Source organism: Diceros bicornis, chromosome 14 (genome assembly GCF_020826845.1).
Source record: "Diceros bicornis minor isolate mBicDic1 chromosome 14, mDicBic1.mat.cur, whole genome shotgun sequence".
Taxonomy (NCBI): domain Eukaryota; kingdom Metazoa; phylum Chordata; class Mammalia; order Perissodactyla; family Rhinocerotidae; genus Diceros; species Diceros bicornis.
The window spans coordinates 29,286,843-29,304,613 of NC_080753.1; the positions used below are offsets into that span (position 1 = coordinate 29,286,843).

General features: G+C 57.4%; 1 protein-coding gene across 1 annotated transcript in view; it reads left to right on the forward strand.

The window, feature by feature from the left end:
- The window catches only part of TEAD3 (TEA domain transcription factor 3), a 22,831-nt gene extending 6,728 nt beyond the window's left edge, over nucleotides 1–16,103 (forward strand). The window contains exons 4-15 of the mRNA XM_058555477.1: nucleotides 3,507–3,758; nucleotides 5,779–5,843; nucleotides 9,991–10,053; nucleotides 11,155–11,166; nucleotides 11,721–11,858; nucleotides 11,967–12,016; nucleotides 12,597–12,658; nucleotides 13,248–13,381; nucleotides 13,565–13,738; nucleotides 13,936–14,076; nucleotides 14,155–14,307; nucleotides 14,497–16,103. Coding sequence (XP_058411460.1) covers nucleotides 3,507–3,758; nucleotides 5,779–5,843; nucleotides 9,991–10,053; nucleotides 11,155–11,166; nucleotides 11,721–11,858; nucleotides 11,967–12,016; nucleotides 12,597–12,658; nucleotides 13,248–13,381; nucleotides 13,565–13,738; nucleotides 13,936–14,076; nucleotides 14,155–14,307; nucleotides 14,497–14,610 — 1,358 coding nt within the window. The 3' untranslated portion in view covers nucleotides 14,611–16,103. The remainder of the gene's footprint in view (nucleotides 1–3,506; nucleotides 3,759–5,778; nucleotides 5,844–9,990; nucleotides 10,054–11,154; nucleotides 11,167–11,720; nucleotides 11,859–11,966; nucleotides 12,017–12,596; nucleotides 12,659–13,247; nucleotides 13,382–13,564; nucleotides 13,739–13,935; nucleotides 14,077–14,154; nucleotides 14,308–14,496) is intronic.
- The last annotated feature ends 1,668 nt before the right edge of the window (nucleotides 16,104–17,771 follow it).

Consider the following 17,771-nt stretch of genomic DNA (forward strand, 5'->3'; position numbering starts at 1 on the left):
GCTCACCCGCTCCCTCACTGCCTGACTGTGTCTGAGATTATTGTTCTTTCCCCTTCCTGCCCCTTGTACCCTCCTCAGCTGTGTCTCTGTCTCTCTGGATCTGGGTCTCTGTCTTTCTGGGTCTCTGTCATGACACTCTCTCCCTCTCCTTTCCCTCCCCCGACATCCACTGGCTCTGTCTGACTGTCTGTGGATCTGACTCTCTCTCAACACTCTGCCTGTTCTGTCTCTCCATCTCTGTCTCTCCCTCTGGGTCTCACTCCAAGGTTCACTCTCTAGGTCTCTTTTCTCATCTCTCACTCTGGGACTCTGCTGTCTCTCTTGTCTGTTTTCTTGTCTGTCTGCCTCTCCGAGTCTGTCTCCCCCTCTCCTTACCCCGCCCCACACTCTCCCCCACACCATCTCCCCCTTCCCCTCCTGTCTCAGGCTCCACGCACCTTGCCCCTCAGTTGGGTCTTTCTCCCTCTCTCCTGCCCCTCTTAGTGGCACAGCCCAGCAAGGCAGAGGCTCTAGACACCTGTGCGAGCGTCAACGAGCAGTCTCGGGGCTGCCATCCCTCCCAGCCCCTCTCTGTACAGGGGAGATGAGACCCTCTGCTGGGCTCGGGGCATCCCAGGGGGCCTGCCCTCTCATCCCAGGCAGCCCCCTCTAGATTGCCCCCCTCAACCACGCCTCAGTCCACATTTGCCTCAGTCCAGCCCCGCAGCTGTCTGGGGAGCCCGTAGCCTCCTCCCTCACCCCCAGGGTTGGGTCCCAGTGGTTTGGGGGTCTAAGGAGAAGAGGGTGGGCACACACTAGTCTCTGTCCTCATCCCACAGCAGTAACTCCAGGAAGACCAGGGCAGCCAGTCCGGACTCCCTCCTGAGTGATGCAGTAGGGCAGAGACCCCAGTTCAGCCCCCAGCCTGGTGCTGCTGCTTTCCCGCCATTATCCATTGGTGTGCCTCGGCCTGGGGGTACAAATATTCTCATTTGAGGGTCAACCCGGCACCCACACAGCATACCTGCACACATGTACTCCTGTGCATGGCTGTGTGGGGTGGGGGTCACCTGCGGGCCCCTATGTTGGTGCCTCTGCCCACAGGAGTGTTCCTAGAAAGTGAGTCTTGCATGTGCCCAGGAGCCAGCGGAAGGGACGGTGGTCCCTCTTCTCTCCTTGACTCGTCCTTGTAGCCGCCCCCTTGTCTCCCCTCCCCCTCACCAGCTGCCAGCGGTCCCAGCCAGGGGCTGCCGCCCCGCCCCCCCCAGTCTGTCCCAGCTCCCAAGCGCTGCTGTGTTCGCCATATTTGGCCACAGTGCTCCTGCGGGGGGCGGGGCGGGGCTGACATCACCTCGAGAAGGGGGGGCCACCGCCTGGATGAGGGGAGGCGGGCAGAGACTTGGGGGAGGCAGGGAAGTTGCTTTTAAAAGTCTGGGGCTGCCATGGCACCCCATGAGCTGGTCCCCTGCTGCTCTGAGGGAGGCCTCAGGAAAGGATTTTGGGAGAATGGGTTGACAACTCCGTTAGGAGGGGTCTTGGCTCATTGCAGCCCCTCTTCTGCCTCCGTTCTGACAGCCCGTGGCAGTGTCAGAACTGGGGGGAGGTCCTGCATCCCAACTACCTCAATGTAGGTGTCACTGGGCCCCCCCCCGAGACTCCCTGCTCCCTCACACATTTTCGTTCTAAGAACTTGGCCTCCGGGCTGAGGAGGGGATGGGGATGGGGATACAGCTTCCTGGAGTGAGAGACAGGCTGGGAGGAGAGGACTGTGGCCCCTCTGACTGGTCAGGAGTGTGGCTTCCTCTCTCTCTGGCTATCCTCTGGTGTAGGGGAGCTATTCCTGGTGGCCTTGTAGGCCTCACAGAAAGGGCTACAGCAGTGTGGGGGTCCCTGAAGTTGTTCCAACTACTTGGGCTGAGGGGGGCCCCCTGGTCTGGACCCCACCGGGCAGACTCAGCATGGTTGCAGCTGGGCCTCTTCTCTCATTACAGTGGTGGGGCATCTCAGCCCCATCCCCTTGGTTAAGAGACTGAAGCCACATTGCCCAGGTTCAGAACCTGGCTCTAGCACTTACTGGCTGTGTGTCCTTGGGCAAGTTACTTGAGCTCTCTGTTCCTTGGTTCCTCATCTGTAAGGTGGGAATAATAATAGTATCTATCCCATGGGTTATTATGAGGATTAAATGAGTAAATTTGTGTAAAATCCCAGAACAGTGCCTCCATATGGCAGGTGCTGTCATTAAGTCTAAACTCTATATCCATCTGATATTCAGGCCCCCTGGGCCCTCCCCATCTCATGCCGCTAGTGTTCCCCTTCAGGCCTCCCTAAGCAAACGGGTGGCCCCACAGGGAGAACCCCCACCAATTTGGCAGGACCTGGAATTCATGTCTGAAGGGAAAGAATTTTCTTCCCTGGCTTCTGAGGGGGTCCCCCACCTCCCTACGTGCTTTCCTGTGGCCCAGAGCAAAGCCCCGGGATCTAGCCATCTTGGGCTCTAAGGCTCCCAGGACCCGGATATGCGTTGAGCATGCAGATGCTGAGGCCAGCCAGCGGGAGTTGGGGGTGAGCTTTGGGCTGTGTGTGTTGGGGGACTGGAGGGGTGTGGTCTAAATTAATAAGCCAGCCTGGCGTGTGCGGGGAGCTCAGAGCTGACGGAGCCCGGGCCCACCCTCGATGCGGGCCAGGGCAGGGGCAGCGTGTGGGTAGTTTATGGGCTGCTGTGGGGCCGGGAGGTGCGGGAACAGGAAGTGGGATGGAGGAGCACGTGGGGCTGAGCGAGGCTGTGGGCCAGGCACCTTAGCCGGCGTCGCTCCGGTCTTGCAGTTCCTGGGGCAGTCCCTGCCCCATGTTTAGATCTCTTGGCCGGGTTCTTGAGAGTTATCTTTTGGGGAAGGCAAAAACACGCCCTTCCTGGGTCCAGGACCCTTCTTGTTCCACACGTGGTCCTCAGCAGGGTTGCGCTGATGCTGGGAGGAGAATGAGAGGCTGGGGTCCCAGGTGGATCCCGATGACGGGGGAGGAGCCCTCTGAGAGCCACGGAGACGCCGGGCCCTGCCCGTGTTCCTTCTCTCTTTGCTCATCGTGATGCCTTTGGCAGCTGCGTGACCTTAGGCGCCTCGGTTCTCCTCATCTGAATCATGGGCATGCTCCTTGCCCTCCCTGCCTTAGTTTCGAGGATTGAATGAATATAAAAGTGCTTTTTCCTCACGGAAGTGCCGTGGAGGTATAAGCATTATCGTCATGGTTATTGATCACCACCAGTACTGTCTTGAGCGTCATGAGCTAGGCATGGGGGTCGGCGTTTTGTGGTGATCTTATTTAACTTTAACCGTCACGACCTCAAGGAGACCCTTTCCTCATTTCACAGGACAGGAGGCTCGGAGAGGTGAAGTAGCTCACCCAGGGTCACACTGCACTGAATACGCACAACCTCTGGTTACCCCCACCGCCCTGGAGCACCTGCCCCCAGGGGGGAGACTGGTGTGGTGGGAGGACCCTGGCCCTAACCCTCTGCGTCTGCTCCCCAGGCGCAGGCTGCCCAGTGGGCTCAGGTCCAGAGCCCAGAGCAACCAGCACAATAGCGTCCAACAGCTGGAACGCCAGCAGCAGCCCCGGGGAGGCCCGGGAAGATGGGCCCGAGGGCCTGGACAAGGGGCTGGACAATGACGCGGAGGGCGTGTGGAGCCCGGACATCGAGCAGAGCTTCCAGGAGGCCCTGGCCATCTACCCGCCCTGTGGCCGCCGCAAGATCATCCTGTCGGACGAGGGCAAGATGTACGGTGCGTGTAGGGAGGCACAGGGACACTGGATGGGACTGGGGGAGGCGACCTGGCCCTCCTCGGCCCCTCCCCCTGCTCTCTGCCCCCTCACCCAACCGGTTTGGCAAAGTCCTGCCAGCCCGCCATGGGCGAGTCTGGGCGTGCGAGCCTGTGTGTCTGGATCCTCCTTGTAAACAAGCTGGGCTTGCCCCCTCCACTAGAGCTCGGCCCACACCTTGACACCCCCGTCTGCTCCTCCTCTCCTCCCCCCTGCTGGCCTGGAGGTTTCGGGGTGACTCAGTGGGCCCAGGAAACTGGGTCAGTCTGGTGTGCTCCAGGCTAGGCCTGGCAGAGGGTGCCTCCCCTGGGAGGATGTAGGGTAGCCCGAGGGGTGAGGCCTGGAGTGGGAGTCCCAGCACAGAGCAGGGTTTCCCACTGTGAGTTCCCTCCGGTGTATGTGGGGAGAGGGTGGGTGAGGGGCTGCAGAGTAGGGGCAGGCCACACTGTGGCAAAGGCCTGTGTTGGGAAAAGGGCTGGAGAGACGAGGGGACTCGTTTTTTCCTCACACCCCTCCCAAGTCTCTCTTGCTCTCCTGGCGCCTCTCTTTGCCATCTTGCCCACCTCCTGCCTCCAGAAGGGAGTGTCCCCGTCTTGTCCAGCCCTGAGAGGGCTCTCCCAGAGCTGCATTTTTGGGATAACTCAACTCTTCTGGGCCTGGCTCCTTGCCAGCTCACTGCAACCCTCCCTGACAGCCTATGGCTAAGTGAGGCAGGCCCTCAGCCTGTCCCCTCCCAGTGTCCAGTGCCATGGCGGGTGCAGGGAGGAGACAGCTGGGTCGAGTGGTAAGGGCTGCCCCGTGTCCCACTGCCACCACCCGCTGCACCACGCCCACCTCTCGCCCCAGAGCCCCACTCACAGGGCAGGCAGATGTTCCAGCGTGCCCCATAGGGTGGGGGCTGCCTGCCCCCAAAGCTACCTCCCAGATGGCTGGGGCAGCCCCACAGGGTATTTTTAGATCGGGCGAGGGAGTGGGGTGGAGAGGGGCAGGCGGGAAAGGAGGAGCAGTGGGGCTGTCTGTCATCGAAGAAGAATTTGGAGAATGTGGCTGTTCTGGAGAGGCTATGGAGTTGGGGGACAGGGGCCTAGATTTGGGGGGTAAGAGGTATACCCCCTGAGGACCCTGACATGCCCTGAGCCATGTGTCCCAAGCACCCCTTTCATTGAGCCCAGCCGCCTGGACACTGGCCAGTTTCTGGGCCCTCAGAGGGTCTGTGGTGCTGAGCAGAGCCCCCCACCCCAAGGCTGATAGGCAGCTGGGTGGGAGAGACACTGGTAACCGGTGACATGGGGGTGAGAGGCTCAAGGACACAGTGACGCGCTTGCTGATGCATCCTAACACAGGCTGTCGGTGTAGGCGGCAGGTTGGAGACCATCCGGTTCTTCCTGCCCATTTCACAGGAAGGGAAGGGACTTGTCCAGGGTCTCCCTCCATGGCTGGGACAGCTAGCACAGGAACCCTGTCCAGAACTCTCTCAGGCGAACACGGAGACGGACGTGCGCCGAAATGTCTGCCACCCAGGGCAGACCTCGCTCACACGCAGGATACAGACACTCAGAGCTTTGGGGCTGGTGACGGAGCACGGGGAAGAAGGAAGCCCTGCTGGGGGCTGGGAGTGAGGGGCCCAGCTGTTCTGCCGCCCTTGGGCCACACCTGCCCCTGTCCGTCTGCAGGGAAACCTATCAGGCCGCCTGACGTTGTCCCAACCTGGCTCCTGCTCTGCTGCCCCCTACTCACCCCCTCCCCCAACGAGCAGCCCCTCAGGTCCTGGAGGCTGTGGGGGGAGCCTTGGGACTTCCCCACCATCCTCCCCCTGCCCTGCTTGTGCCTCTCGGGTGGGGGTTGGAGTGAAGACGGTGGGGAGGGAACAGCAGAGCATTGTTTGGGGGAGGGCCTGGTGTGGTTTCCAGCTGGTGGGGGGGTGTCTCCAGCCACCAGCTCCCCCCTTGCCCCCTCCTCATCTTTTCTCTCACCCCAATCTAGGTCGAAATGAGTTGATCGCACGCTATATTAAATTGAGGACGGGGAAGACTCGGACGAGAAAACAGGTAAAGAGATGACTTATGGTGCGGCCCCTCTGCCCACACACACTCTCTCAGCTGCTTCCTTCAGCCCCTTCCTGCCCGGAGCTCTCCCACTGCTGCCCACCTCCTCCGGGTGCCCCCTTGCCCAGCCTGCTCCCCCGGCCCTCTCCCCGGGGACTTCACACTCCCCCGGCCTGCTCCATCACTCTTCCCACTGTCTTAGAGAAAGGGGCACTGTCCTCTCTGACCTCTCTGACCACCACCACCCCGCCGAGGCCTTTGGTTCGGTGACCACAGATAAGCCCCATGGGGCAGCTGCATGATCACTGCCCTGAGTGGCCCTGACCAGTCAAAGAGACAGAGAGTTGGACAGGCGAGGACAGAGCAGGGTGGCACAGCTGAGATAGGGGTGTGTGCTGCCCGACAAGCATCTAACCAGGACCAGGCAGGAGAAGGGAGGAGGGAGGGCTGGGAAGGCTTCCTGGAGGAGGTGACGCTCAAGATGCATTTTTAAGAAGGAATAGATTTTAGCCAGGCAGAAAAGAGGGAGATGATTCTTCCAGGCTGAGGAAGTTGGGTATGCAAATAATAATTGTGAGCTCATATAGAGCTTACTCTGTATTAATTTATTTAATCCTCACAGCAACCTTACAAGGTAGGTATAGTAATTATCTCCATTTTACAGATGAGGAAACTGAGGCACGGGGAAGTTAAGTAACTTCCTCAAGGTCACTCGGCTGGTAGGTGGTGGATCCAGGATTCAACCCACCGGGCAGGAAAGAGCCATCAGTTAGCAGTGTGGTGTGTGGTGTGGCGGCAGGAAGAGTGGGAAGAGCTGGGGGGCGGCAAGAGGCCGGAGGGACAGGTTTCCCCAGGGGCGGCTGGGGGCCATGGAAGGGAATCGAGCAGGGAGGGGTGGGTGGCAGCTGTCGAGGAATGTTGGCCCTGGAGCAGCTGGGGCAGTGGCTTAGAGAGGGCCGGGTGGAGGCAGGGCCCTAGAGCAGCAGCGATGATACAATGGTTAGGGTGGCAGTGGGGGGATGGGAACAATGATGATTTGCGAGATGATTGGGTGCTTCCCATCCAGGGCGGGTAGCAGTGTGGTGACAGGAAGCCTGAAGGGTGGGTTGAGTGTGGGCTGCCTGGGAGAAAGGCAGGCTGGAGGCAGGCACCTGGACGAGCGGACGCCGGTTCTGACCCTCAGCCCTCCCAGCCTGCCTGTCTGGGTGGGGTTTGGACCTTGCGCCCACCCCCAGGTCCCCATGTGCATATGACAAGCTTGACCTGGCCCACCCCACTGTCTCCAAGGAAGGTCCTGGGTCCCCCCACCCAGCATGGGAGCAGAAACGCTCCCTCATTTCTCCAGGTGTCGATTACCCCCTCTCCCTGGGCCAGCTCGTGTTGCACAGCGCTTATTCATGTAGCAAATTATTGAGCTACTACTGCGTTCTAGGCACTAGGGATACAACGGGGAAGCGGACAGACGAGGGCCCTGTTCCCTGGAGCCTGGGGCTGCAGGAGGAATATGACTGATCAGACTGCCGGGTTCAAATACCTGCGAGGAGGGGGTGTCTCCCCTGCCAGCCTCTGTTCCTCAGCCGGTAAATCAGCCAGTATACGAAGACACTTAGAGCAGAGTGAGCACTGTGTGAGGATCTGCTGCTGCTGTTGCTGGTATTAGTGCTGTTGCTGTGAACAGAAGGCCATCCCGGGGCCAGAAGAAGCGCCTCCTGCTTCATCCGCAAGACGTGTTGACGGGAACCAGTTGGTCAGAGTGGGAGGGGGCCGGGCGTCTTGAAGCTCGGTCACTTTGACCTGAGGCCCAGGGAGGGTGGCCGAGCCTCTGGATTCTGGGTCCAGCATTTGCTCCTGGCCACGTGTCCTGGGAAGGCTGGCTGTCCAGTGAAGTTTTACCACCCAGCTGTCAGCAAGCTCAAAATTTTATTTACTTATTTTTTTTTTATAATTTTATTTATTTATTTTTTCCCCCAAAGCCCCAGTGGATAGTTGTGTGACATAGATGCACATCCTTCTAGTTGCTGTATGTGGGACGTGGCCTCAGCATGGCCGGAGAAGCGGTGCGTTAGTGCGCGCCCGGGATCTGAACCCGGGCCGCCAGCAGCGGAGCGCGTGCACTTAACCGCTAAGCCACGGGGCTGTCCCTCAAAATTTTAAAAACTGCTAGCCTGTGTCATTTTTCAAGGGTGGCCTCCTCTAACTTTATTCTTTCTTAGAACTCTGATGTCTAATGGCTCCTTAAAAGGGGAGCCATCCTTTGACTGTGAGGACAAGGCATATCTTTATGTGTCAAAACAGCAACCAGCTGACAGGCAAGGTTTTTTTTTGGTTGTTTTTATTCTATTTTTGGTAAAAACAAAAAATGCAGTTTTAGTTTTTTATGGATACATACAGCAATTGATAGCAAGTACAATGCCTCCATATTGAAAAAACAGCTGAGTATTACGTGAGGATTAAGCCCCGTGTGACTTTGAGCTGTCACCGAGCTGACCACGTGGAGGGGTCCTCAGCAGCAAAGCTCTCAGAGGCCTGGCAGCGTAGCTTGGTGGTGGAGCAAGTACGCTCTGGAGTCAGGCCACCTGGGTTCAAATCCCAGCTCTAGCCTCCAGCTGCGTGACCTTGGATAAGCTGCTTAACCTCTCTGTACTTTGGTTCCATCATCTGTAAATCGGGGATAATATTAGTAGCGACTTCCTAGTGTTGCTGTGAAGGTCAGATGGGTTGCTACAAGTAAAGTGCTGAGAATGATAGTAGCCGTGCTCAGTACGTCAGCGATTGTCATGATGTAAAGTGGTCAGTGATCTTGCTGGACTTATGTCTGATTCCTGTGCCCAGTGGGGCAGCGTGAGGAGTGCCCACCTGGGTCCTAACCAAGTAGGGTGGGGCCTGCCCAGCACCACATACATAGTAACTTTCAGTCTGGGATTAAAAAGAAAAAGAAACTGCGCCAGCCCGGTGGCGCGAACGGTTAAGTGCGCGCGCTCCGCTGCGGGTCCCGGGGTTCGCCGGTTCAGATCCCGGGCGCGCACCGATGTACCGCTTGGTAAGCCATGCTGTGGCGGCTTCCCATATAAAGTGGAGGAAGATGGGCACGGATGTTAGCCCAGGGCCAGTCTTCCTCAGCAAAAAAAAAAGAGGAGGATTGGCAGATGTTAAACTCAGGGCTGATCTTCCTCACAAAAAAAAAAGAAAAAAGAAAAAGAAACTGTTTCTTTGTGGGGAAGAAAACGATTTGCAAAGAAAGCCAACAGCAATTGCTGATAAGGAATATGTGGAGTAGAGGATCCACATGCTCCCTTGTGTTTCCTGGGGAAACAGTGACATTTAGGTTCTCTGAGGCTCAGGGGCAGATCCCCAACAATGTCAAGGGTCTGTTGTGCAAGCCCATGGCACACACATCCGGACTACGATTAGTGCAGGTTTGCCAGGAGAGGGAGGCTTCAGGAGGAGGTGCTGGAGAAGAAAGGCAAGAAAGAGCACCTACTGTGTACATATATGTATACTGCCATATAGTAGCCCGAGGAGAAGGAAGGTGTGTTGGGGGAAGAAGCTGCATGAGGAAAGCAGGAGTAGGCCCAGGCCTGGTTTATAGGCTGGCAAGCTCTTGGGGTCGACAGGAGGACTTAGGCAGTGGTACAAGGATCTTTCGTAGAGGATATGGCCTTGATGTTTAATCTGATGGCCAGCAGGAGCCTTATGGCCATTGCTAGCTTCTGTGATGCCAGTTAGAAAAAAGTATCTCCTCTGAAGATACCAGTGAGAAAACGTCACCCCTTTTTGGAAAAATGAAAAGATACCCTTCCTCTGGGTTAGATGCAGCCCTGGACCAGGGCACATAGCTTGGCCCACAGAGGTTAGCCTGCATTTTAGCCCTCACTAGGCCAGATGCTCTTGTGCAGTGAACAACCTGTACAACTGTACATGGTGGTCCTGGAAGCCACTCTTGATCAAGGCTTTTGATCAAGACAGAGCCAAGAAGAGAGTAGAATTGTCAGAGCTCAGGGGTGTCTGTCCACAGGGGCCCCACAGTTCCCCCCACTTACATTTGGTCCCAGAGATGAGGGCTGGGATGCTCCCTGCCCATGGCTGCCCCATGCTGTGCCTCCTCACTGTCTGTGTTTTCCTCTCTGGCGGGGCGTGGGGCGGCCCCTAGGTGTCCAGCCACATACAGGTTCTAGCTCGGAAGAAGGTGCGGGAGTACCAGGTTGGCATCAAGGTATGTTGGGCGCCTGACTGGGGCCTCCAGCCCCTCCCGGGCCCCTTACCCACGGCGCCTCCACCGCGATCTCTGCACGGCTCGGGCCTCTGCCTGGGCTGGCTCTCCGGCCCCACTGCGCCTCTCTTCTAGCTGAAGCTCCGTTCTTGCCTCTTCTTTGCTCTTTCTGCTCTTTTTCTCTCTCTCTCTCTCTCTCTGCAGGTCTCTAGCCACTTGCAGGTTCTAGCCAGGCGGAAATCTCGGGAGATTCAGTCCAAGCTGAAGGTATGGGGTCCCCTGCCACTTGGCCTGGCCCTGTCCAGACCCCAGCCTGGGACAGGGAGGGGGCTGAGGAACTTGGGTGGGGGTGGGGGTGTCTCAAACACACACAGCAGCAAGAAAGCCAGAGACCACTTCAGGCTACACAGGGCCACGGCCCCTGGAGATGAAGCAGGAGTCCAAGGGGACAGCCAGCCCTACAGCGAGAGAGATGAAGACCGTCTGGGGGCCACTAAGGCCCACCTCTCTTCTTCTCCGTTCTCCTTTTTCTCCTTCCTCCTAATTGCTGCTTGCTGATTGCATGGGACTTCAGGGGCCTCTGCCTGGGCAGGGAGGAGACACTGTGGGGTATTGGCTGGCAGATCTATTGTGGCAGCATGGCCATTCCTTGCATTGGATGCTCAATCCTGGCTGCTCTGCAGCTGAGGGTCTCAGAGCCTGGGGTTCATGGCCTGGGTCCTTATCAGGGCCCCTGTAGGCTGCGTCATCTTCTCACTGACCACAGCTGCCCAGCAGACTGGGCCTCCCACCCCAGCCCACTATACCTGTAGCACAGCTACAGAGGACACGCACAGACCCAAGGGGCACCAGCTTGGTCCACTCTCTGGGTCTCCAGCCTGTCCTCCCTCATCCTACCCTTTCCAGGGCACCCCCAGCTGGCAGGCACTCCCTCTGGGTGGCATTGGGGTTGGGGGAGGATCCACAGCTGCCTCTGAGTTTCCCTGGGCTCCTCAGGAGCTGAGAGCCAGGTGGGCACTGAGTGGAGGGAGGTGAAAAGATATGGCCGCCCCACCATCTGGCCCTCCTTTGTGTCTCCTCTAATCTGTTCTCTCTCCTTCACAGGCCATGAACCTGGTAAGTAGCACTGCCCCTCCCCTGGGGGGGGATGGAGGGAGAGCACCTAATATCCGATTTTCCGATTACGGATTGTGAAATCAATTTAAGAGGTTTGCAAACAGCATTTTTAAAAAACGAAATATAGTGGTTCTCAAACTTCAGCATGCATCAGAATCGCCTGGAGGTTTCTGGGCCTCACCCTCAGAGTTTCTGATTCAGTAGGTCTGGACTGGGGCCTGAGAATGTGCATATCTAACAAGCTTCCAGGTGATGCTGGTGCTACTGGTCCATGGACCACATTTTGAGAACCACTGATGAAATAGAATAGAAAATATGAGAGTGCATGACACACAAAATAAGGGCACATATTGTGATATATACTGGATTATGGAATAAAATGAAATTATTTCTTAACGTGTGGATTGTGGTCAGAGGGGTGATGGACACTTAGGAGACAGGCCCAGAGAGGGGTGGAGACTCTCCTGAGCCCACTCAGCAGAGCTGGGGCTGTAATCCAGATCTGGACTCCCGGAGCCCTGAGCCTGGGCCTCACACTGCCCCTCCCTCCCCAGGACCAGGTCTCCAAGGACAAAGCCCTCCAGAGCATGGCGTCCATGTCCTCCGCCCAGATCGTCTCCGCCAGCGTCCTCCAGAACAAGTTCAGCCCACCCTCCCCTCTGCCCCAGGCCGTCTTCTCCACGTCCTCACGGGTACAGGGCTCCTGGGAGGCGGGGCTGGAGTGAGGGAGTGCCTTCAGGGCGGGGCCGTAGGGGGGCATGGATACTGAGGGGCCCCTGGGCTTTGTCGCATCTCTGCAGTTCTGGAGCAGCCCCCCTCTCCTGGGACAGCAGCCTGGACCCTCGCAGGAGTGAGTATTGTGGCACCTCCTTCCCACATCCCCTTCTTTCCCTGCGCGGCCACGCTGGTCTTCCACGCCCATCTGCGTCCCAGCAACAGCTGAGCAGAGTTTTAATTCAAAAATAGAAGGATGGCGAGCGCCAGTCAGAGAGCTGATGCATCTGCCTGTCCACTCATCAGCCCACTCGGCCCCTCGTCACCTGCCCTTCAGTCATTTTTCATTCAGTTAATCTCCACGCCAGCCTCTCAGTCAGCGAGTCAGGGAGTCGAGTATACTTGGTTCCTTCAATTCTAAGATGACTTTCATCCTGAGATGCACACCCTCAGTTTAATGAACAGCTCTTCAGGGTGGGGCTGAAATGCTACATTACACGTGCACGGCAATGGTGAGATGCAGCAGGATTTCATAAAAGTTAAGATGTGAGGGAAAAAAAAAAGCTCGTGAGTTAGCTTGTCAGCATGCGTTTCTGGGCCTCTGCAGAAAGGTTGGGTGGTGCCCTATTGGGGTCCCACATGAGACCCCAAGTGACTGGGCAGGTGGAATGTGGGGAAGGGGTGACCCTCTAACCAGGCTGTGCTCCTGTCCACAGCATCAAGCCTTTTGCACAGCCAGCCTACCCCATCCAGCCGCCCCTGCCGCCGACACTCAGCAGTAAGTTCCCACCCGAGGCTGCCACCTCCCCCTCCCCCTCCATTGGCACCTGCACCTCTGCTCAGGAGAGCTGGGGTCTAACTCTGTGTGTGTGTGTGTGCGGCACCTATGGGGGATTGGGACAGGCCAGGATTAGTCCTCTTTTTACAATGGAATAGCCCAACCTTTTACAATGTTGCTTCCAGAACTCTGCCACAAGTACACACCACCAAAAGTATTACATTTATATATACATATATTATTATATACATATTACATATACATATTATGTACATATATCTATATGTATTGGAATTCTGGGTAATTTTTATTTTTCCCTTTTTACCAGTCTGTATTTTCTGTTCGAACACACATTAATAGTGACATAAGGAAAAATCCACTGATGTATACTCTTAGGGCCACCACACATGTCGTGTAGGTTGTACACTGTGCAAGGACTCCTGGCAGGGGAGTCAAAATCCAGCCCATGTTCCTACCTAAAAGGGCGCCATTTTCTAATTTGCACAAAGGCTCTGTGCAGGCTGGGGGCAGCTGTCTATATAACCAGGACACGCACCCATGCAGATGAGGGTCCGTCTTGTCCCCCCAGGTTACGAGCCCCTGGCCCCGCTCCCCCCAGCTGCTGCCTCTGTGCCTGTGTGGCAAGACCGCACCATTGCCTCCTCCCGGCTGCGGCTCCTTGAGTATTCCGCCTTCATGGAGGTGCAGCGAGACCCTGACACGGTAATGTGTTTGGGGCTGAGGGTGAGGGTTTGTGCAGTCGTGGAGAGACCCTGGCATGGTGGTCCAGGGCCACAGCTCACGGTCATGGGGTTGGGAAGCCACAGGGCAGTTCTGTCCCCGTGCAGCGCCCCAGGCCTGCACCCTTGAGTGCTCTCCTGACCCTGCACTGGGCCCTCCCAACAGTACAGCAAACACCTGTTCGTGCACATCGGCCAGACGAACCCCGCCTTCTCGGACCCGCCCCTGGAGGCAGTGGATGTGCGTCAGATCTACGACAAGTTCCCCGAGAAAAAGGGTGGACTGAAGGAGCTCTATGAGAAGGGGCCCCCTAATGCCTTCTTCCTCGTCAAGTTCTGGGTAAGCCGCCCTCGTCCCTCTCTGCTTCCGACAACGTCCCTCCCAGATGTGCGTACACCCTGGCCCACCCCACTGAACCCTGACCCTGCCCTCTCTCCTCACGGCCTAAGGACAGAGTCCTGGAGATGGGTCCTTGGGCAGGAAGCCTCCCTCTGGCCTCTGCCAGCACCTGACGCCACCCCTGCCCCCTCCTCCAGGCCGACCTCAACAGCACCATCCAGGAGGGCCCGGGAGCCTTCTATGGGGTCAGCTCCCAGTACAGCTCGGCCGATAGCATGACCATCAGCGTCTCCACCAAGGTGTGCTCCTTTGGCAAGCAGGTGGTGGAGAAGGTAGAGGTGAGTGGGGGCCGGAGGTTGGCGGCACGGGACTGGGACCAGGCATGCCGAGTGATGCTTTCTCCCGGCTGCCCGCAGACCGAGTACGCCAGGCTGGAGAATGGGCGCTTCGTGTACCGCATCCACCGCTCGCCCATGTGCGAGTACATGATCAACTTCATCCACAAGCTGAAACACCTGCCCGAGAAGTACATGATGAACAGTGTCCTGGAGAACTTCACCATCCTGCAGGTGTGGGGGCAGCAGGGGTCGTGGGGGGGTCACGGGATGGCCCCATGTGCAGGGGCCTCAAAGTGGGGGTGGCCAGGCCCATAGCTCAGATGAGGAGACTGAGACCCAGAAAGGAGAAGGGTCTACTCAGCCCCCACACTTCTGGCCCTGTGCTGCCTGACGTCCTGAACCTTCCTACCCATTCCCCAGGTGGTCACGAGCCGGGACTCCCAGGAGACCCTGCTTGTCATTGCTTTCGTCTTCGAAGTCTCCACCAGCGAGCACGGGGCCCAGCATCACGTCTACAAGCTCGTCAAAGACTAAGGTGCCCTCTGCCCCCACCACCAGGATCCAGGATGAGCATCTTTTCTGCATACCTGCCTGGCACCCCCAGAGGTCCAGGATTGAGGACTCATCCACCTGCCAGGCTTCAGGCCCAGGACCCAGGAGGCCTCCCCACCTACCCCCAGCACACACACTCCCTGCCACTGTTCTGCGCTTTAATTGTGGGAGAAGAAAGGTGGGCTCAGCGGTGGGGCAGCTTGCCCAGGACGCTGAACTAGCATCACCCAGCTCTGCCCAGCCTTGAAGGAAGGGGAGGACACCTTTGAGCTCAGGCGTGTGTGGCCACCGGCCCCTCGGGGGAGTGTGACAGGCGGGTGAGGGTAGAATGGAGACTGAGGGAGTTGCAATGCAGAGGCCCCAGCAAGGAGAGTATTGAGTTGGGGTTGGGTTGAGAAGAAGAAAGGGGCCCATGCTTTCTTTGTACCTGCTGTGTGCTGGGTCCCCAATGTGCCTCGTGCCATCCTCGGACCCTGCAAGGCACGCGTGGGTCTCGGTGTCTCTGATGAGGTGCTGAGGCTCCGAGAAGTTGAGGGATGGGCAGAGTTGGAGTTCTCACCCAGGGCTGCCTGTCCCCAGAACCCAGGTTTACACTACCTCCCTGGAGCGGGGCTGGCCACAAGGGGCTGGAGAGAGGGTCTGCACTGAGGGGCTGGAGCCAGCTGGGTTGGGGGCCCGAACAGAGTGCCTCCTCCCAGAGCCCCTGACACAGGGGAGCAGCTGCTTCTGACTAGGCGGGAAGAGGGGGAGCAGCGGGTACGCGGCACCTGGTGGGCACCCTCTGTCAGCCTGCAATCCAGCCAGGCCTCAGGAGCTTCCTGTGCCGACCTCCTCCAACAGCCCAGAGCCGGTGCCCGAGCCCCCCAGAAGCCTACTGATGGGGGATGGCCCCCAGAGGCAGGCCCAGGCTCAGCCCTAGGCTGGAGGGTCCGGTGGGAAGATGGAGTCCCACCTCTGGGCAGACCAGTGGCCTGGGGACAAGGAGTAGCAGAAGGCTTTGATATTTTCTCTTGCCCAAGACTTGGGTTGGTGAATCCTTTGCTCCCTGATGTTCTTCCCCGCCTCAGTCTCTCTGGCCTGGAGCAGTAGCTCCCCAGACCCAGTTCTGGGACTGAAGGTTCACCCTTCCCCTGCTGCCTCTTCCCAACACCCAGGCCCCTCAGCAAGCTCGGCCTGCCCACCAGCCGCCTCTGGGTATTTATGAGTTTCATATGAAGTACTGTGCCCCTTCCCTTCCTTACCCGCCGCCCTGCCCCTGAGCTTCCCGAAGGTCCTCACAGTTTGCATTCGCTCAGGCCACGTCCAAACCCAACCTAGGTTTTATAATGTATATTATATATTTTTTTGTGTATTTTTTAAATCCAGCTGTGATGGGTTATATCATAAATGTGGCGCGGGGCGGGGGCGGGGGCCCTCAAGGCCCGGCTCCTGCTCAAAAAAAAAAAAAAAAATTAAAGTTATTTGTTTGTGGGTTAGTCGTGTGACCAGTTGTGTGCCAGACTTTCTGGGTTGGAACAGCTTTGGGGGCATTCCTCTGAGGTTAGGTCCTCGTGTGTCACCCCACTCTGTCCCTGCTGGGGGGCCCCAAGCCCTACTCACACTCAAAATAGATATGATTCAAGGGTCCCAGGCAAGCTTTGCCAACTCCAACCTTTCTCCCACCCCCTCTTGCCTTGGGTGGAACACTGAAATGCGCCTAGTGCTGGCCTGAGCTCTTCATGTTGCGTTGTCTCTAAGTGAAGTGACTAGCCCAAGGTCACACCACTACTGAGATGGGCCCCCTGCTAAATCCCCACAGCCTTTGCAGTGGCTACTGCTGGCTCTCACTGTCCTGTCTGTAGTTGACCCATGAGGAAGGAGCCTCCAAGAGGATGAGTGCTTCTCCATGTGGACGGTGCTAGCAGGGGAAGCCAGGTTCCAACCAGCTCCTAGGAGTCTGCCTGGGAAAGCCCTGCTCTCCCCTCTGAGCCATCTTGTGTTCACACAGTAGGGACCACACAGTGGCAGGGTGAGGAGATGGTATCCTCAGTGGATGTGTGTTGTGTGTCTGAAATTCAAAGTTAACTGGGTATCCTGTTTTCATTTGCTAAATCTGGCAACCCTACTCTAGAGTCTTCTCGATCATTCTGGTCCAACCTCCAATTTTGCAGATGGAGAAATGGACTGAGGTTAAACGCCCTCCTCACTCAGCCAGTCAGAAGAACACCAGGATGTGAACTCAGTCTGCATCACTCCAAGCCCAGGCACCTGGTGTACTATTTAAATAATCAGGTGGCCTTTTGTCCTGGTCCAGTGCATTGGAGGGACCCCAGACTGTCACTTGCAGGATGGGGAGGGTGCCTAGAGCCCCAGCCAGGTGGGCAGGGGTCCTGAAGGCAGAACTTTGTTTATGACAGACCCACCACGTGCCAGGCCTAGGGCTGGATGCAAACCCAGTTTCCGCACTAGTAGGCAATTACGTCTACTGAGTGCTTGAAGCACCATCACCTGGGTTGCTGCCTTCACTCCCCGGAGTACACAGCCTTCAGGTAATTTCTTTTCGACATGGTCTCCCCCTCTCCCCTTGTCCCCACACACAAACACAGATCCAGAGGTGGGTGATGACTAGTTTCCAGGTCCCAAGGTAGAGAAGGAACCAGGATAAGACGGTGACGCTTCTGAGCCCGAAGCCCAGGGCTCTCCTGGAAGTGGGTCTCCCCTGCTCAGGGTTCTGTGGGAAGCTGTAAGGAAGGGCCAAGAAAGCTGGAGCCCAAAGAATAGGCCTGTAGTTCTCTCTTTCCTGCCCCCATCTTGTTCTTATGTTCCCGGGGAAGAGGGAGGAGTGCCATCTTTCTGTCAATTCCATGTCGAGGCCTGAGCGCTGTCCTGAGATTTCGTGAGTGCTCTGTTTTTTTGTGTGTGTGAGGAGGATCAGCCCTGAGCTAACATCCATGCTAATCCTCCTCTTTTTGCTGAGGAAGACCGGCTCTGAGCTAACATCTATTGCCAATCCTCCTCCTGTTTTTTTTTTCCCCCCAAAGCCCCAGTAGATAGTTTTGTGCCGTAGCTGCACATCCTTCTAGTTGCTGTATGTGGGACATGGCCTCAGCATGGCCAGGGAAGTGGTGCGTCGGTGCGCGCCCGGGATCCGAACCCGGGCCGCC